At 37.3% G+C, this 20,674-nt stretch overlaps 4 protein-coding genes across 4 annotated transcripts in view; 1 reads left to right on the forward strand and 3 right to left on the reverse strand.

Annotated features, from left to right (window-relative positions):
• Window positions 1-20,674, reverse strand: part of LOC6053441 — a 769,747-nt gene that overhangs the window by 735,310 nt on the left and 13,763 nt on the right. The window lies entirely within an intron of this gene.
• LOC6045442 (caspase-7) lies at window positions 852-5,999 on the forward strand. The gene is made up of 4 exons (XM_038250496.1): window positions 852-856; window positions 5,268-5,476; window positions 5,538-5,807; window positions 5,863-5,999. The coding sequence occupies exons 1-4, from the start codon at window positions 852-854 to the stop codon at window positions 5,997-5,999; spliced, it is 621 nt and encodes a 206-aa protein (XP_038106424.1).
• Window positions 13,045-13,773, reverse strand: LOC6045441. Its single transcript, XM_001862779.2, has 2 exons — window positions 13,422-13,773; window positions 13,045-13,367 (listed from the first exon to the last, which is right to left on the reverse strand). Exons 1-2 carry the CDS (start codon window positions 13,666-13,668, stop codon window positions 13,102-13,104), a joined length of 513 nt encoding a protein of 170 aa, XP_001862814.2. The 5' UTR covers window positions 13,669-13,773; the 3' UTR covers window positions 13,045-13,101.
• The window catches only part of LOC119766103, a 38,949-nt gene continuing 33,716 nt past the window's right edge, over window positions 15,442-20,674 (reverse strand). The window contains exon 4 of the mRNA XM_038250497.1: window positions 15,442-15,471. Within this exon, the coding sequence (XP_038106425.1) occupies window positions 15,442-15,471 (30 nt within the window). The remainder of the gene's footprint in view (window positions 15,472-20,674) is intronic.

Consider the following 20,674-nt stretch of genomic DNA (forward strand, 5'->3'; position numbering starts at 1 on the left):
GTAAACTTGTAGTACCTATTTTGCATACTCTCTGGGTTAGTTTTTAGTATTAGCTTAACTTGATGTATTTTAAAATTAAATGCCGAAAATAAATCAGAATTCATTAACACAAACTGTGCATTGTTTTATGCTCAATTCTTCTTGTTTATCTTTAAAAAAATATCTGCTAGTAATACAGAAGTGTAGCCACAATTTGGGTTCGGGGGCTTGAAGAAGAATTTGTCTTCTTCTTTTCTTCTTCTTCCCTCTCTCCCATATATCTTCCAAAAATTTCGGGGGGGGGAGGGCTTCAGCCCGAAGCCCACCCCCTGGCTACGGGCCTGTAATGATAGTATAAACCCCAGGCACAACCAAAGCGGAACTTATTTCATATCAGAAAAAAAAATATCTTCACTTAACTAAAAATTGGCACAGTTACTTAGTTAACTGAGGAATTGAAAATGTAGTGGGATCTGGCTTTTTCCAAAATTTCCATTTTATCTTGTCACCCTACTTTGCAATTTATAGAGCATGACTTATTCTCTAGATTAACACTTACACGAACATTTTTTTATCAGCATATCCCAAGGTAGGTCATGGTTTGACGCAAACAAAATATTTCACCGGCTATCAAACGTATCAGTGCTAATTTTTCGAGGAAATTTTGACAACAAACAGGTATATTCACGTATAGCCAGGTGTCTCGAATGTAATGTATGAGAATTATTGTAATTGATTATATGACAGAATGGATCAAAGATTGACATGAGTTTTTTCTACAAAAGCATCTACCCGACCCGAATGACTCTTCAGTTATGTGTCCCTAAAACGCAAATAAATAAAATAAAATAAAACAGAAACGGCCAGAGATCATGAAGTAACTACACGAATAATATCTTGAATGTTGTTCTCGAACTTGGTTATGTTCACTTTTCAAATGACGTAATAATCTTTTTTTAAAGTATTATAAATCAGCAATTCCCCACGAAAACAGCATGGAAAAAATAAAAGAGCTCAGATCGGGCTCAAAGTTTTTCTGGGGGTCCCCTGGCCGAAATAATTAGACCCGTATTTTTTTGTTTGGCCATTAGGGTGACCTACGCCGTGTTAGGGTGGTCTGAAAAATTGGCATTTTCGTCGAGTTGCGTCTTGTAATTACAAAAAGTTTGGTACCCAAACATCTATGGCTTCCATGGCTGAAATTTTAAAGTTATCGCAGTTTTATTGAAAAAAGTTGATTTTTTGATTTCGTCATTTTCCGGTTTTTGCGCGCGGCGCGTCGAAAAACACGAATTTTATTTTTGAAAAATCATATCTCGGAATCCTGTTAATGAACTCCTTCCATTTTTTAGTATGTTACGTAAAAATGTCCGGGGAATCCGATAAAAATATTTCCAGACATAGGCTCTTTGGTCCAGACACCTTCAAAACGGCATTTTAAAGTTTCATACGCCCTTTTCATATGTTAGGCTAGATTTCTGAAACTTCTTATTATTTTTCTTTGAAAGGTCAACTTATCACCTTTCATTTGCGTATAAGACAGTTGAAATCGGTTGAAATGGCGAGGAGTTATGATTTTTTTGAAAAAAGTGGTTTTTGCGAAAATCGACGAAAATTGTCATTTTTTAGACCACCCTAACACGGCGTAGGTCACCCTAATGGCCAAAAATAAAAACGGGTCTAATTATTTCGGCCAGGGAACCCTCAGAAAAATTTTGACCCCGATCTGAGCACTTTTGTTTGTTTTTCATGCTGTTTTCGTGGGGAATTGCTGAATAATAATATATGGGTTAGGACTTGTATAACAATTAGCTATCGTCAGTGGGGGTGACATTGGGTCAGAGGGGTGAGATTGGGTCAAAGTATTTTTTATGGATTTTACCATTTCTCAGGTACTTCTCAATGAAACTAAATTTTGTTAAAAGGGTTGTGCTGAAAAAATCTCGTTCCTAGAACAAATCCTGTCATTTTAGCAGTTGTCTAAAGTTGAGGTACGTTTTTGGCCAAAAATTACCTCTCAAAAAATCAACTATTTAAAATTTTTGTTGGAATTGATCATAAAGTACCCAAATGTTTGAAAATCTCTTCTTCAAACATTTTAGCATGTCAATACGATTCCCTCGAACAAGAAACACTGTTGGATGACTTGTTTTTACCATATCGTTGTATTTAGGCATCATTTTAGTTTCATTTGACCCAATGTCACCCCCTCTAAGGGGTGAGATTGGGTCAATTTGCATACGTTTGCCATTTAAGGTACAGTCCATCAAATTACACCATATTTTGGGAAAATGTTAGTAGACTATCTAAGAACAATTCTACGATAAAAGATTTTCGATGTTATTTAAATTGTTTTTGTTGTTAAGAAATTACGAGAGGTGCATCGTTTTTTGACCCATAATCACCCCCACTGACGGTATCTGATTTTCACAGTTTTTGAGGCAAAAAATGCCATCCTCGTGGTTAATTTTATGGAAATCTCAAACGGCCTCTCTTTACTGTGGCAATTGTCCATACAAAAATCCTAAAGTGTGCACGTGGTTTATGGATGATTTTTTATTTATTTTCAAAATCCTTATGAGTTTGTGTTCCAAGGGACAACTTTGCCGCGGGAACGAATGAGTCCCGGAGCGCCAAAACTTCTTAGCATTGTGGCTCCCAACGATAAATTGCTCTAAAAAACAGGAACGTGAGGATCCCCACGTTTTTTCCTCCCCTGTAGATTCAGAATTGTATTGTTGTTTGAACATTTAGGCTCAAACTCAATCCAATTCAACGAGTCATCTTTGCGGTTAACTTTACGCAGTTGGCCTGGCCACATTAATGCTTGTGATGTTTCAATACAATCTTTTGCAATGGAACAGTGCAAATGTTAATAATGACAAGAGGATGTAAAGCGTTAATTAACCAAAGGCATTTTCCAGGATGCTCTCGAAAGACTGGCTGCGTTAGGATTATAATAGATTGGATTGGGATGGAACAACTTTTCCGCGGAGTGCGAAGAGCATATTATAGATTTATTATCATCATTCAAAACTCTAACTGGTTAAAATCTCTTTTTGCAGAACTACCTACCAGCTCGATTTATTGCATACGCAACGCGATGGCATTTGGGTTTTGATAGACCAAGTTGTCTAAATACAAGGAGAAACAGCAACTTTAGTATTTAAAACTGATTTTGAAATTTCACTAATAAAAAAAGTGGTAAAATTAAATCAAAGTTTTTTAATGTGCAGTGCACAATTCTCTTCTAACGTTTTAAAAATAGCTTTGTCTCACGCAATGCCTAGGTGTTATTTGAAAATTTGACGTTGAATTAGTCATGCAGTCGTATAATTTTTTTGCTTTCACGTTGTGTATTGTGTATTGTAATATCTTATCACTTTTAGATTGATTGGTGAAGCGTGGGTGCTTCCAAAACAACCAATGATTAAAATCAAAATAACAACAATTTTCCTAAAAATTGGCTACATGGCAAAACATGTGTAAACTCGTTTTAACGAGCTAGCAAGTATAGTCCAGAGTTTATCGTCTGGTGATTTCAAAGGAACTTCGGATAATCAATTCATGAATGTTTTTCGTTTATCTTATAACTGAAATTTTACAGATCGTCAAAACAGATGGTATGGATTAAACTTCGATTTAAAATAATTTTGTTGAATAATTTGAACGATAAATTGTAAAAAATAAACAAAACAAACAAAATGAATATTACATACCGTAAACTGGGGTGACATTGATAGGATTGCAATTTACTTTTGGAATATTTTTCAATTGGTAAGGTTTGTCTCAACCATTTTTTAAACATGTACTGGGTCGGCCACCCATTTTAGGAAAAAAGTTTTTTCAATAATGATAAAAAAAAATTATTTTAAATTCCAGGGAGTTTTTGATAGTCATAGTTTTTCTAGTTAAAATCATATTTAAAGTGTTTAAATTTTATTTTTACGTCAAATCTATCATCACTTAGGCTGCTGATATAGCTGTTTAGAAAAATATCAATGTTTATTTTAGTTAACTTAGTTGATAAGCTTTTTAACTAAATACGTCTAAATTTTCAGGCAAATTTCAGAATATTGTCTAAAGTTCATTAAAATTAGTTTTGTTTGTAAAATAATCGATTCATATTGTCCCGGCCGTGTGGATCAATCGGACCGCGCACTGGGGTCACAATCCAGAGGTTGCTGGTTCGAATCCCACGGTGGGCGCTCTTAAATTCTTTGTGTAAATATGGGTATCCGGGGCCGTCGCTTCGTTTTTTTATTGTATTTCAACTAAATTCGAAGCACGAATCAAAAGTTTTCACACTTTATATATAAATTGCTCTGCCGAAAATGCTCATTAATTAGAAGATGTTTTGGAATTTGTTTCAAAAATAACTTTATGAACTTTTCAAAATTGTATGTAAACTTTTTCTTGAAGTACTTTGGACACTTCTCAAAAACTTCATTTTTCAGAAAAATCTCAAACCTATCAAAGTTACCCTGTTTTACGATACTTATAAAATCATAAAAAATGTTATTTTAATTATGTTGAAATATAACCGCCATCCATGGATCAACTTTTTAACTTTGTTAACTTATTTCATTCATATACCACTACCTGCCATCAAAGGTATGAAAACAAGGAATGGACAGAAATTATAGATCGTATTTGGTGGAACTAAAAAAGGACAAAATGAATAAAGTTCATCAGTTTTTATTCCAATCATGGGTACTTAAATTCTAAATATAGATTAATGCAAAAAAAAGCAAATATTTTTATTTCAGATCAGCAAACTATCGATTTAAATAGTGTTTAAATAAAATTTAACAATCAAAAAAAACAAACAACCCTGAAAAAATGAATTAAGCCCATCACAAGGAACATCGCGTTTCAACACGTTTTTCTAACAAACAAATTTCCAACTAATCATAACGCACTGACCAGCAACGCATCGATATAAATATTCGCAAGGAGATAAGCTGATGTTTAAATAAACTCCAACACTAGGTCATGGCCCACATTTCACCATCGGTAGTTAACACAGCTGGTTCGTAAATTAATTAATCGCATTCGGGTTTAGAGCTAACGATTGAAGTCACTATGGCGAAACTCTTCCAAAAATCAAAACCTGTTTTGAGTGCAGATGCTCACAGATTTGTCGAAGCTAAAAGGGGCTCACGAAGCAGCAGTAGTAGTTCGGAAAATTTTCCAGATATTTCAAATTTAAGTTGGTATGTATGCTGTGAAAAATATACTTAATATTATAAGAATCCAAAAAAAAATCGGCTTATTAATCATTTAAGTGATGAGAACGAGGCGTACAACTTGAGCGATGGACCCTGCTACGTACTGGTGATCCACAACCGCAGCTTCAAGCCTCCGATGAGCTTTCGAGCTGGCAGCGAAAAGGACCTGAGCTTTGTGAAGGATTTTTGCAAAACCTATCGCACAAATTCGCTGGATATTTGTGAAAATTATTCACTGCTGCGCTTGGAGGACAAAATGAAGAAAAGTAAGTAGTTTTAAGTAATTTTTTTTTTAGTTTTTCAAGTGATCAGAATTGTTTATTTCAGTTTCCATAAAGGATTTCACTAGGTATTCAAGCCTTTTGGTGATTATTATGAGCCACGGTGACATCGATGACCACATTCATGCTTACGATGGATTGTTTGATCTGGAGCCAGATATTGTGGATCCAATAGTGAAAAACTGCACCCTCAAAGAAAAGCCAATTTTGTTTTTTATTCAAGCTTGCAGAGGAAATGATATAATGGATTCGGATGCTGCCAGAATTGTACAAAAAAACAAAGCAAATATTATCAAGTGTTACAGTACTTATGAAGGTATGATAGATCGGTGATTATAAAGAATTGTTCAGAAATAGATTTTCTATTTCAGGAACCATTTCATTCAGAGACTCCGAAAGAGGAACTTATTTCATTCAGATATTACTATCACTCATCAAAGAACACGAAGACAAAGATTTGACGGAGATTATGGATCTGATTCGACGGTGCTTCTACAGGGCAAAGTAAGAGACTAATTGGGTTTTTTTTTTTTCAAATTGTGTTGAAATTGATGTTCTATTTCATTTCAGTATTCGACAAGTCCCAACAAGCGTCTCTACATTGACCAAAAAGTGTTTCTTTAGAGATCTCAAATACTGATGTGAAGTGATGAAATGAGGAGGCAAATAAACCAAATTGATATCCGCATAATATTAAACACAAATAGTCCAACAACATAAGACATAAACCAGATGTATTACACGAAATAACCAGATTGAAATAAACAAAAAAAAAACAAAACCAGAAACACTCCATCTCCAGAACAGACAAAACCAAGAGCTGCACTCGTCTTCCGAAAACGTGTCATTCGTGCATTATGACAGTGAGGACTTTGCACTCGGTTTCGCTGAATGGGACGCGCCGGGACTTGCACTTATTCTACTTCCCGAAATGTTGCAAAAAGAAGCTCTCACAATGACAGAAACACTCCGCCCTTCTTGGAGCATGGAAAAAAGGGGTGAACCACCAAGCGTTTTCATTCATCAGAAAACCTACCCTTCTCCAACACACAGCAGAAGAAAGAAGGAAAAACAGTCGAGGTTTTTCCCTCCCATTTCGTTCGTTGAATAAAAAGGAAAAACCACTTGCAGTACCACGTCTGGTTTCCGCACTCTTCAGTTTTGGTGAAGGTGGCAAAGAAATGTAATGAAATCCACGTCTCCATAAAACACATAAAAATTATGTGCAATATTTATGTTGCCATGTATGCTCCCTGTGCAATAAATAAAAGTAACGGAAAAATATTGCTCCAGAAAACGTAATCTAGCAAAGGCCCCTTATGTTTTATGTATCGCTCCAAACTTCCTTTGCCACTCCACGATGCAAGTGAGAAGTGTTTGGACCACTCCGGAAGTGTCTGTGCCACGACCGGGGTATGTTGTTCATAGCGTTACGTGGAACAACATTGCAGCAGCAGCAACAATTGCTATATCTCAACTATCTTTGCACACCATTCATCAACACATATCATTGTGCCGTGATACGGAGCAGGATTGGTTTGAATCGGGAGGATCGAGTACGTTGTTGGGACTAGTCAGAGGAGTAGTCTTGAAAAAATGTTTGTTTTAGGTTTATTTTTGGTTGTGATTTGAAATTTATTCAGATCTTGCCAGTAAAGACTTCTCAGCACTCTTAGATTCCCTTCTCACGTAATAAATTACCAATAGAAATAAAATAAAAATATACAAATATAATGAATTGTTTTATCTGTTTGGTCTCCCAGACCAATACTTAAAAATTAACCTTTTAAATTTCCAAAACCTGTTTTGAAATGAATATTCAATCAAAAATGTTTGTTTCTAAAACTATTATAGCATAGCATAGCATAGCATTACGGGTCTGCACCACGCTGTAGGGGGTGCCACAATGGTCAATTCAATATTTTTAGACAATTTGATTGCTGCCCGGTACAACCAAAAATATCTAAGAACGTAAATTTCCACACTGTGCTCCAAGGCTACGCCCATACAGTCCCGTGGGGATTTGGGAGGGGATGTTTTTGTTGTTCACTAGTGGCAAAAGTGCAGGGAACCCATGCGACTTTTAAAAGTGAACGGAATATTTTTGGGAGGTTTGGAATGGGGGTTATGGGAATTTCATCGGGCCGATGAAAATGGTTCAATGCGTAATGTATTAAATGATTTGGAGGTTTGTTAGTGTAAATGTGAGTCTGTAGTGTATTATATAAAAGCATATAGTTTGTAATAAGAATAAATATAATAAATATAGTAAATAGAATAAATATAAATATAATCAAGATGATTCCAGGAAGCTGTAAAAAAAAAGCAGTAAATTTAAATCTAAATGCTCCAGATGGTTCCCATGCTGTTTTAGAAAGTTTCGTTAATTTAAGCAATTTGATCATATATGGTATGAGGAGATGGTATGTTACAGGAAAGGTATAGGATGAGAAATAATATGAACATTTAAATAAATCATAGTGAGTAGATACATTTACATGTAGACAGTTAATTTCAAAGAATTCCAGGAAGCTGTAAAAATCAACAATTATTTAAAAACTAAAACTCGAGATGGAACCACAAATAAAACAACAGAAACACCGAGTCTGTAGAGTATTATCTAATATGCATATAGTTTTGTTATGATAATATATACAATCCAGATGATTCCAGGAAACTGTAAAAAAAAAATCATTTAAAATACAAATGCTCCTGATGGTTCCCTTGCTGTTTTAATAAGTGTCGTTAGTTTATGTGATTTGATCATATATGGTATGAGGAAATGGTGAGATAAAGTAAAAGCAATAGGAACATAAATAATTTGAACATTCAAATAAATTTACATATCAGCAGCAAATTCATTCCAGGAAGCTGTAAAAAAATAGCAATAATTTTAAAACAAATGCCCCAGATCGATCCATTGCTGTTTTTTAAAGTATCGTTAGTTCATGCAATTTAAATGTATACTTTATGGGAAAATGGTATGATAAAGGATTAGAAAAATATAAATAAATCACATAGTGAATAGATACATGTTAGCAGTTAATTTAAGGACGATTCCAGGAAGCTGAGAAAAATATAAATAGTTCAGAAACTAATGATTCAGAAAGACATGCATGATTGTAACACGAATAGTGATGACGCTGCAATTTCAAGGATGTGTTCTTCTTTTTCTCCCGCTCGACACAACGACGCAGGCCAAACACGATCGAAGCAGGCCTTGCCTCGCAAAGAGCAACGGCGAGACTGACCAGCTTCTTCAAAAACACTTTTTCTTCCTTTTTCTCCCGCGCGAAACAACGACGCAGACCAAACACGATCGAAGCAGGCCTTGCCTCGCAAAGAGCAACGGCGAGACTGGCCAGCTTCTTTCAAAATCACTTTTTTCTTCTTTTTCTTCCGCGCGAAACAACGACGCAGACCAAACACGATCGAAGCAGGCCTTGCCTCGCAAAGAGCAACGGCGAGACTGGCCAGCTTCTTTCAAAATCACTTTTTTCTTCTTTTTCTTCCGCGCGAAACAACGACGCGGGCCAAACACGATCAAAGCAGGCCTTGCCTCGCAAAGAGCAACGGCGAGACTGGCCAGCTTCTTTCAAAATCACTTTTTTCTTCCTTTTTCTTCCGCGCGAAACAACGACGCAGGCCAAACACGATCGAAGCAGGCCTTGCCTCGCAAAGAGCAACGGCGAGACTCATGTTTGTTTCTAAAACTATTATACAATTAAATTAAACTTTACAATTTTAAATACCTTGCTATGTGCCCCGAAAATGCAACGAATGGAACAAATCTGAGCAAAATAGGATAGAACTCTAGATTTTATCCTCAATGAAATAAAAAACTCAATGAACCTAAAAAAACCCTTATGAGATAAAATACTCGAAACTTACTTTTCAAAATGTTTCAAACCTCTGATTTATAGTTTTCTAAAATGAACACACTTAGGGGAAATATACCCATTTTAAGCCTAATAAGCGGTCGTGTTTGAATGATGCTGCATAATCTGGAGTGTACATTGAAATTTTCTAAACACCAACGAGTAGAGCAACTTTGTTGTGAACATTTCTGTTTATTTTCACTTTTATTAAAAGTTATGCTATTCCTTCTACAAGCATTTAAAAATATGTTTCCCAAACGCATTCTAATCAGTCGAGTTCATTGGGCCACGCCCATTTTCCTATTTTTAGCTTTGTTCTTTTTTTTCTTCCAGCGCTCTTTTGGATCTGCTTAGTGCTGCCAAAATTGATGAAATTTTAAGCGAACACTCACGAAAAGTAGCATTTATAGAGAAAATTTCCTGGCATCACTGGCATCACTCCAAAGGTGCCGTGTTGGTGTTGGTGGCCACCCTTTGTTCTTTATTTGCCTTCGCTTCTCGCTCGGTTTTCTTCAGCCTACGATTGGAATGGGTAGTCAAAATTCAAACGTCAAAAGACTTGGCGCGTTTGTTTTTGTTATGGCGATTGCTAATTAATTACATGTTTCGGGATTATTTTAAGTGAGTGACTAACTAATGTGCAAAAGAACATGTTGCCGGTAGTTGGAAGAATTTTATATCTTAAGCGTTTCGAAATCGTTAGCGCAAGTGAAAAGATATTGATTGCGACTTTCGCTAAGCAGTTAACCTCTCATCTTGCGTGTGGATGTGTGTGCCACTAAAATGATGAGAAATGGTCTCGCAAAATAGAAATTATGATCAAAAGTGCATTAAAATTGATCTTTTTGACAAGTAAATGGCATAAATTTGTGTGCTTACTTGAGGCGGTGTTGTTGCTGGTAAGTTTATAGCCTAAATAGTATTTTTGGAGCTTTAATCGAGCATCAAACTCTCATATGACGAAGATAGGTGTTTGAGTAGAAAGGGTATATTTCCCTTTGGTTTTGTTTACCGAAATCGGTAAAGTTTACCGAATTTTCAACTTTTCAAATTATTGAATTCGGTAAAAAATTACCGAAATTCGGTGTAGAAGTTCATTATTGTTCATCGTACAACCGATATTCGGTAAAATTTGGTTCATTTTGACAGATGGTTTACCAATCTAAACATTACCGATTTTTTAATTTCCGAATTCGGTAAAAAAAATCTAAGTGTAAAGTCTAAAATATAAATCAGAAAATTTCAAGAAGATTCCTGTATGGAGATGCTCTGAAATCTTAATGTTTCTCTCATCAAATAAGAGGTTGAAAAATAATAATTGCAAAAAGTACACACTTTCATGAGAAAAAAAAAAACCTTTGAAAACTGTTAAGAAAACATCGTACAACGGAATTTTTGCATTCATTATCAAACAGAACACTTTCTGTTTAGTATATTTCTTTTTTCTGAAATGGATCAAGAAAAAATGTAACTTCTAACATTGTGACAATAAAAGTATTTCAATTTAATTTTTTAATTTTCATCAACCAGTAAGAATATTCTCATATTTTTTTCAAAATAAATTTCAAGGTTGCAGTTTTTTTTAAATTAAATGATGTTTGATAGTAACTGAATTTTCAGTAAATTGAATAAATTACGTCAAATTGATTTTGAGTAAAGTTTCTTTCAATGTTTCATTTAAAAAATACAGTTTAATGTTTGTTTTACTAAGGGACCATCCATAAAAAACGTGGACACTTTTTTTAAATATCAGATCCGAAGTTTGATCAATAATCATTAGAGCATGTTTTTAATTCAATTTTTTGTTGCCACCAAAACCATTTTGAAGCATGATACCAAAAAATATAAAAAATTAAATAATAAAATAATATTTCAAAACATTTCTTGAGTTTTTTTTGATAAGGTCCTATAAACAAATGTAAACATTGAGTGTATCCCGCTTACTCCGATGGACTTTGACATAAGGTGTGAAAGGGATACACTCAATGTTTACATTTGTTTATAGGACCTTATCAAAAAAAAGTCAAGATTTCAGCTTACGCTTAAATGTTTGGCTTGGATAAAAGAATATACAGAATGTAAACAATAACGAGCTCTATTTGTTTGTCTGACCTTTCTGTGGATTGTTCCAAAATTTTGTTCAAGTTGGTTACCAGATTCCCGAGTTATAATCAAAAATGTATACAGAAGTTGGGCATTCACATACATGTGTTCATTAGGGTGCCCAGAATATGGGACTTTTTTTCAAAACCTCGCTCCACAAGCTGAATATTGTTCCTTGAGCTATTTTAGGACTCTGGACCAAAAATGAGCAAAATCGGTCAACATTTACCCATTGATACTCGGAGGTGAAGTTTGTATGGGAAAAATCGAAAAAATGTATGGAAAAAACAATTTTCTTACGGTTTGGTCTGCACGTTGCGCTGCTTCCATCCAAATATTCCCAAACGTGAGAATCTCATTGGAAATTTAATGCTCTACAACTTCGTAGAACATACCAAAACTGTAAAAGTTGACCCTGAAAAGTTATTAGCGATTTAAAAAAGTCACTTTTGTATGAAAAACATTTTTTTTACCAACTTTAGGCTCGGGTATCAATGGGTTAATCTCATCCAATTTCGCTCAAAATTTGCACTGATGCTTAAAATAACCCAAAAAACCGTTTTTCGCTTGTGGAGCAGGGGGTCATTTTTTCTGGGCACCCTAGTGTTCATTCACATGTGACAAATCGTCTTCTGCTTAAATTCCCTTTGGCCAGTTGTCGCACTTGCAAGATGTGACATGATCGCTAGATCAGAGTGATGTTGCACAGGATTTTTCACGGTTTTGTTGAATATCTAAGAATTTAAATCAGTGAAGGATAACAGGTTAGCCATTGATAGCTGCACAAAATGGTGCTCCTAATTCGGTTTGCCCCAGAATACACGTGTGACAAAATAGCACGAGCATGACCTACTATTGTTACTATTGTTACTGACGAATATTTAGATTCAAAATATTTTTTACAAAATACTTTTGATTAAGAAACTAAATTAATCCAGTTGATACAGCATAGAGTGACCATTTTAAGGTGTAACGGGAAGGCATCGCCGCAAAGTTACCACTGCCTCTTGATTTTTGGTTCAACTTTGTGGTACATCGCAGGTACATCGCACGCCTGCTGCCAGCAAACCTTATGGAGCCAAGTAATTAAATGATTTTTCATCGGACTACTGCTCATTCTGTGTTACTCTGTGGCATCGCCGTGTTGAAACCACGACTTGAGTGTTTTAAAGCAGTTTTAGGTAAAATGCCGTTACCTCAACAAATTCAGTGTGTTGCAGACGATAAATATAACGAAAGCAAGCAATCCGTCGAGTTCATCTGAAAACGTCGCGTTACGTCCTGTTCCACGTTAAGACAAAACTTATCATGATGTTTGCACTGTACAAATTAAAAAACAGCATTTTGCTGAGTTAGTTATGTAAAATAATACCGTCCAGACTATTCTACGCCCATGACCCAATCGTTGAGTGGTTCTAGCTGTACCTTCTATATCACGTGTGTTTCTCCACGTATGACGGCGCGCGCACTTCCCTCGCCGGGCAGACCTCGTTCCGCAATCAACACAAATTACTACGAGTGGCATTCTCTTTAGGTTGCGCAGCACAAAGTGTACACAGAAAGAGACATTGGTTTGAGCATTTTCACAAATTTATATTCCATCCTGTTTACAACTCACTCACTCGCTCGCTAGTAGCACCGACTGTATCCGCAGGAAGTGTCACACGCGGCCGCTCCAGCCCGATGTCCAAAACTGATCCCACCAAACATCCCGACCACTCCGCCAACCAGCGCTCCCACGACAGTGCCAGGCCCCGTGAAGATACTTCCGATGCCAGCGCCCACAAAGGCCCCCGTCAGGGCACCACCGCCGATGACACCACCCACCGATACCATCACGCACCGGTTCGGTTGATCCCGGCCGGTCAACCATTGCCACAGCGGCGAATCTGCACCTGCAAAAGAGGTCAGATCATCACACTTCTTGGCGAAGCCAAGCGAGGTCCTACCTCCGTCGTCGTCAATGTCCCGGGACCGCCTCTTCCGCTGGGGTCGAAGCAGGTCTTCCTTGGTGACCTCCTCCCCATCTTCGATCCGCACCCCAGCCGTCAACTGCTGCTGCGACCCCCGTTGAACACCGAATCTTACGCCGCCACCTTCGAGGATCTCCTCTTCTGCGCCACCTTCGGCCCAAGACTGATCGACACCTAGCCCGACCAGCACCAGAACCGCAATGAACCTCCAAAGGACAAACATGGCGTTCCGAAGTGTGTCTCCAGCGTCCAGCGCTCGGTCCGATCGTCAACTGAGGTAAATTGGCCACAATTGGACGGGGTAATAACATAGTCGTGGCCAGTGCAGCCGAACGGAGCGAACCCAAATGAGGCGCAGATCATCGTCATAAGTGGATTTACGCTCCTGGATTACATCACAGGGTGCGGGTCGTACCGGCGTTTGTAGTCCACTTGTCTGTGTGCTTGCTGTTTGGGATGATATTTTGATTGTAGCATCACTAGCGCACCGAGGGTGTCTGTGTCTTCGATGATGTTCGAGGGCACTAAATTGGCTTGTTTACGAAAGTGGCACAGTTTTGCGATAGGGGGTAGTCCAGATTCTGGTCAGGGATTGGAATCTACCAATTTTGGCATGATCCAATGAAATTATCCAGCAAAAATGATGAAAGAATTCTGATTTCAGGTTCAAAAGAATTGTTAACCGGACAGATGAGAGATGAGAGATGAGAGATGAGAGATGAGAGATGAGAGATGAGAGATGAGAGATGAGAGATGAGAGATGAGAGATGAGAGATGAAATTTCCTATTCGAAGCCAATTTCAGTATAATTATTGCTCTGAAGGCTTATGTTTGCAATTTTTAGAATAACCAGAACTACACACCTCCACCGCAGTCTTCAAAGGCATTCCTGCGAAATCTATTTGTCCCTAGCTGTCAACCCAACGACCTTGTTAAAATGCCTTCCCCAGTTTCCGCCCCGTGGCCACGAATGGCATCCGGGGTGGCCATCAATCCGCTTCTGCAACTGCTGCGTCAAACAGGCGAAACACGCGGCTTGGTTTTGCAGCAAACAATAATTTATTCCCGTCAAAATCCGACATTAAACAGCATATTTCACGCACTTCTGATTAGGACCGGAGGGGGTGGGGTCGAGGTGCCTCCCCCCCCCTGGTGGATGCCGTGCCCCAATTTCTGCACGTGTATTTCCCATACATGGTGGATGTGTATCGCAAACAAATCGTCGTTTACAATTTCATTTCCTTCCTCCCACTTTTCCGCTTTTCCGCGCTGACGGTTCGTGCCGTTGGCGGCTGACAAGGGTGAGAAAGCAGCTTTCGCTGGTTCTACGATTCTGGGGCAGACGAGGGGAGACTTTGGCACGCACGTTTTGTTCTGTGTGTGTGTCACACGAGAACCGTGCAATCAAATTGACACGCAACACTCGCACGAAAAACGGGAGGGTATCCGGGAAAAAGATTTTCCACGAAAAACCCCATCTTCAGCAGAATCAAGAATTCCCGGAAAATCCAACCTTTAACCTGCCGCTAGGCCCTTGTTAGACGAACAGCAATTCTGATTACTGGAAAAGTCCTTCCCCATTTGGTACATACAATTGCGTTCAGCTCCCCTTCTTGGAAGGGTGGGGTCCACTTGTTGTTTCCAGCAGTTTTCCATCAGCCCCTTTTGCTCAAGAGTTCATCACTCGTTTTTTCTACCCCAATGCACTAACCCCTCGTTCAGGTACTTGGTACTCAACGTAGACCAGCAGCAAACACGATTTTTTTCGAGGCTTTCTATCATCCAATTTTCTTCTTCCCCATCATTGAATGATTCATTTTCCACATTTTCTCTGTTCCGGGTTTTTGGGGGGAAAGAAAGTCGGGAAAAGCTGCACAATAGAACCATTTCTTTTTCTTCGTTTTTCGCTTCAGTGACTGGACTTTTACTTTTTTTTTTGCTACGGAGGTAAATTGAGGCAAAGTGTATTGAAATATTTAGTACCAATTTCCATTCCTCACGTGTCCCCACTAGTTTTGGGAGGATGCTTGTGAGAAAGGGAAATGGAAAAAGGAAACAAATTGGATACACGCAACTTACGCTTGGAAAGCCTTAAGGAGGAAACTATCGTCGAAGAAAGTTTGTACGGAGGAGATGAAATATGGTGACAGTTCGGAGCAAGATGAAGAAATAAAATGAAGATTTATGGCTAAATTCTTTTTGCTGGTCTCTTGTCCTCTTGTCTGCTTGTCTTCTTGTCTTCTTGTCTTCTTGTCTTCTTGTCTTCTTGTCTTCTTGTCTTCTTGTCTTCTTGTCTTCTTGTCTTCTTGTCTTCTTGTCTTCTTGTCTTCTTGTCTTCTTGTCTTCTTGTCTTCTTGTCTTCTTGTCTTCTTGTCTTCTTGTCTTCTTGTCTTCTTGTCTTCTTGTCTTCTTGTCTTCTTGTCTTCTTGTCTTGTTGTCTTGTTGTCTTGTTGTCTTGTTGTCTTCTTGTCTTGTTGTCTTGTTGTCTTGTTGTCTTGTTGTCTTGTTGTCTTGTTGTCTTGTTGTATTGTTGTCTTGTTGTCTTGTTGTCTTGTTGTCTTGTTGTCTTGTTGTATTGTTGTCTTGTTGTCTTGTTGTCTTGTTGTCTTGTTGTCTTGTTGTCTTGTTGTCTTGTTGTCTTGTTGTCTTGTTGTCTTGTTGTCTTGTTGTCTTGTTGTCTTGTTGTCTTGTTGTCTTGTTGTCTTGTTGTCTTGTTGTATTGTTGTCTTGTTGTCCTCTAATCTTTCTGTCTATTGATTCTTGTAAGCTGTCGCTTGTCTCTCAAAATCAAATGTTTTAATCTTTTTTATGGAGTTTTTTCATGAATGTGAGTTGTTTCACGATTTGAGTGCAAAACTTTGAAAAACGTATTCACAAGCCTCTTATTTTGGTGTATTGTAATTTTTCTTTTTGGCAACAATTGTCACAATTTCTAATAAATCCCCCGCTAATAACACCAAACGTTACGACCACTTTCTAAGTGAAATTACATGTCCGGAATTTTGTGGGTTCGTCTCCAGGCAAAATCCATGAGGATATCCCACCGAGGGGTGTCCCGCCAACTTCTGGATGGTCGTTCCCAATTTTTGCTAATTTCCCGCGTGAAACAACAGCGGAATGATTTTGCCGTTTCGGGAACATTGCTGCTGCTGTTGCTTCTGGGAACACACAACTTTTGCTCATTAAGCCACCAACCGTGTGGTGCCTTTGGGAGGTGGGAAAAAGGGTCTCCCTCACACGATTGGGTTCAACCGTGTGGGGTTTTTGTGAGCGAGTCCAAATGGAAAAAAGACCTAAACATTAGCACACCAGGAGATTGAAAGCCATAAAAAGTAATTATTCTCATAGCAATAATTAACCATTATCATTTTCACAGGAACTCATCCGTATGTTCTCTGTCCGGCACTTGGCTTGGATACTGGTTCAGGGTGGAACTCTCTTGGTGATGACTGTAAGGGATTGTTGGGAGTACTTTTTCAAACAAATACAATTTTTCAAAATCTGAAATAATTTTAATAAATTTACAAAAAAAAAATTAAAAAATGTCCTACTTTTTACACTTTTCAAGATAGTTTTATAGGAACGTATGTAATGACCCAAAAATCTCCTACACAAGACCTAGAACAGTTTGAACCAGGAAGAAAGTTTCGTCTTTTCCGTGTATTGGGAACTGGGGAGCAATATCGTTGAAGTGAAAGGTGGTGAACTTTTTAACCTCATATGTTGCTAGCATAAGTATGCGGTTAAGTAACAAGAAATGCAATTTCCGAGAGCCTTTTTTTCAGGCAAAGCCGCACAAAATAATTAATGTAACTGCAAGATTATCGCTTCGTAGAGCTTAAAAACTTGTAATTTCAACTAAACTTTACGATTCTTGCAAATTTCAAACCTAATTCAAAGCCGAAGAACTCCTTACTTTCAACTACATCGCTTTAACATCCATAAAGCTAACAGTTATGACTGGTTTAGTACGTGCTTTGGAAACTCATAGTTTTCCCACGAACTCTCTCTCTCTCACACGCCACCCACACACTAACTCTGTTGTGAGAAAGTGGTTTCCGTTAGCGCCCCGGATCCTTTCGCGAGCGCCTGGAAAACCGCATAAAAGTAACCGAGTTAATTTCCCGTTTTATATGCGAGCAATGTTTCGTTAATTGTAGTTGGTGAGGGCAGACCTCCCCCCCCTCCCCACCCTCAAAGAGAAGGAATTCGCATTCGCTCGTCCAAACTAACCAAGCAAATGAGATGGGGTAATTAAACGAGTGTGCGAGCGGGGAAGGGGGGGGGGGAAGGATTATGTTTGACTTTTAAAAGCGAGCTGTTGAGCGAATTTGTTGAAAAGTTACATGCTACCAGTGCGCTGAATGTGAAAGAGAACACTGTACTGATGGAGCTTTTGGCTAATTCCAGCCATGAAGTGAGTGAGACTTGATGTGGTGGCGGAAAAGATTTGGATCAGCAAAGTGAGTGGAAACTGGACGTGAGTTTAGAAGCTTTCAAGGAAATTGAGTGTGACCGTTTAGTTTTTTTCAGAGAAATTGTTTATGATATGTGGATTGGATGAGTTACACAGAAAAAAAAAATCATGGTAATATTATGTCAGAAAAAAGGTGTAATTTTACCTCTGGAATTGTGTAATTTTACGACTTTTCTGGTGTAATGTCACTTTTTCAGTCTAAATTGAGGTAAAATTACATCATAAAAGAGGTAATATTCAACCTTCCAAAATTACAGCTTCCAAATTTTCATTATTTTTTACTGTGTAAGAACAGATCTTGATTTAACCTTCATAGATCAAAACAAACAGATAACATTTGAGTTTTAAATTTATTAAACGTCAATAAATGTTCAGATTAGCTGTACGTATCGATGAGACCGTGTTATCTTGCCGCACGTACAGTATGTAAAAAAAAGTATTTACACCCCTTGGGCACTATGCACATTTTGTGATGAAACATGTAAAAAAAATAAAGTTTGACAGGAACCTAGTACTACGTTTTATTCAGAAACTCATGCCAAACATTTTGCTCATGAAAAGATGATTTCTATAAAAAAAGTTATATAACAAATACTATTACGAAAATTAAAAAGGTGCAAAAAAAGTTTGTACACCTTTCGAAAAATTAACATAAATAATGTTATTTATTGACAAATCACCATAAATCCAGTCTCCCAACTCCAAATAGGCATCCTTGACTGATTAAAAAAATAATTTGGATTGAATATAAAGTTTACTAACTACTTAGTATAAAAGTTTATATAACTCTGGAATTTCTATATAAAACTTATCTAAACTTAATTTTGCAAACTTTTAATTCAACTAAATGTCAATATATTACCATAAAATTGCTAAATAAACATTTTGGAGTGGGTATAACACCGTTTTGGGGGTATTTGTATCGATAGAATAGATTTTTCGTTAGAATTTCGTACCAACCCGGAATTACGTCGTCGGAAAATCCGCCGGCATCCGAACCGGTCCACGATTCACAAGTCAACCTATATGGCATCGGGAAGGGCATAAAATTTCCGATCTTTTGATACTTATACATCTAGGTTTTCTATAAAACCCACGTTTTTAAATACCTGGGCAGAAAGTAAGTTTGATCCACGAGAACAAAAATTACGAAATTCCATACATTTTTGGCAGGTTGCTCCAACGAAACCATAACAACGTTTTTACCTAGGTATTTAAAAACGGGGGTTTTAAAGAAAACCTAGATGTTTGGGTATCAAAAGATCGGAAATTTTATGCCCTTTCCGATTCCACATAAGTTGACTTGTGAATCGTGGACCGGTTCGGATGCCGGCGGATTTTCCGACGACGTAATTCCGGGTTGGTACGAAATTCTAACGAAAAATCTATTCTATCCATACAAATACCCCCAAAACGGTGTTATACCCACTCCAAAATGTTTATTTAGCAATTTTATGGTAATATATTGACATTTAGTTGAATTAAAAGTTTGCAAAATTAAGTTTAGATAAGTTTTATATAGAATTTCCAGAGTTATATAAACTTTTATACTAAGTAGTTAGTAAACTTTATATTCAATCCAAATTATTTTTTTAATCAGTCAAGGATGCCTATTTGGAGTTGGGAGACTGGATTTATGGTGATTTGTCAATAAATAACATTATTAGTGTTAATTTTTCGAAAGGTGTACAAACTTTTTTTGCACCTTTTTTCGTTTCGTAATAGTATTTGTTATAGAACTTTTTATAGAAATCATCTTTTCATGAGCTTTTTGTAGCAAAATGTCTGGCATGAGTTTCTGAACAAAACGTAGTACTAGGTTTCTGTCAACATTAAATTGTTTAGATGTTTCATCACAATATGTGCATAGTGCCCAAGGGGTGTAAATACTTTTTTTACATACTGTAGCTTTTTGACGTTCCGAGAAAAACGCGTTTTAATGTTTGACCTTGAATAAACAAATATTAGAGCACGAAATATAAACAATAACAAACACATTATGTATGGTTGGCCGTTCTGACCATTATCCCGAAGTTAGGTTGAATTTGATTGCCGGAGTCTCAAGTTATAATTAAAAATGTTTACAGTACTTAGGCATGTACGTGTGTCAAACACGTTCTGACTAAAATCATTTTGGCTAGTTTTCGCACTTGCAAAAATTTTCAGGGTGTGTCACTTTGCACGATTAGATCGAAACTTCTTTCATATGAAGAGTGACAACAATACATGGAGTTTGTTCGGTTTTGTCTCAGGTTTAAAATCGAATTTTGTAGAACTGTGGAGGTCAAAAAGTGAGACAATTTGGCTCAAAATTTACGTGCGACAAGATAGCATGAGCATTAGGGTGCCCAGAAAAAATGACCCCCTGTTCCATAAGCGGAAAACTGTTTTTTGGGTTATTTTAGGCATCTGTGCAAATTTTGAGCGAAATTGGTTGAGATTAACCCATTGATACCCGAGGCTTAAGCTGATGAAAAAAAATTCATACAAAAATGACTTTTTTAAAATCGTTAATAACTTTTTAGGATCAAGTTATACAGCTTTGGTCTGTTCTACAAAGTTGTAGAGCATTAAATTTTCAGTAAAAATCTCACTTTTGGGAATATTTGGATGGAAGTAGCGCACTGTGCAGACCAAACCAAGATCAAACCGTAAGAAAATTGAGCTTCACCTTTGAGTATCAATGGGTAAATGTTGACCAATTTTGCTCATATTTGGCCCAGAGTCCTAAAATAGCTCAAAAATCAATAAT

The sequence above is a fragment of the Culex quinquefasciatus genome, chromosome 2 (assembly GCF_015732765.1).
Source record: "Culex quinquefasciatus strain JHB chromosome 2, VPISU_Cqui_1.0_pri_paternal, whole genome shotgun sequence".
NCBI classification, from domain to species: Eukaryota; Metazoa; Arthropoda; class Insecta; order Diptera; family Culicidae; genus Culex; species Culex quinquefasciatus.

Excerpts from the sequence above, each read along its gene's own strand:
- LOC6045442 (XM_038250496.1), top strand. Across the intron at positions 5,477-5,537 it reads GGAGGACAAAATGAAGAAAA|TTTCCATAAAGGATTTCACT; the intron begins GTAAGTAGTTTT and ends TGTTTATTTCAG. Across the intron at positions 5,808-5,862 it reads GTGTTACAGTACTTATGAAG|GAACCATTTCATTCAGAGAC; the intron begins GTATGATAGATC and ends TTTCTATTTCAG.
- LOC6045441 (XM_001862779.2), bottom strand. The coding sequence starts at position 13,668 with ATGTTTGTCCTTTGGAGGTTCATTGCGGTTCTGGTGCTGGTCGGGCTA. Across the intron at positions 13,368-13,421 it reads GGACATTGACGACGACGGAG|GTGCAGATTCGCCGCTGTGG; the intron begins GTAGGACCTCGC and ends CCTCTTTTGCAG.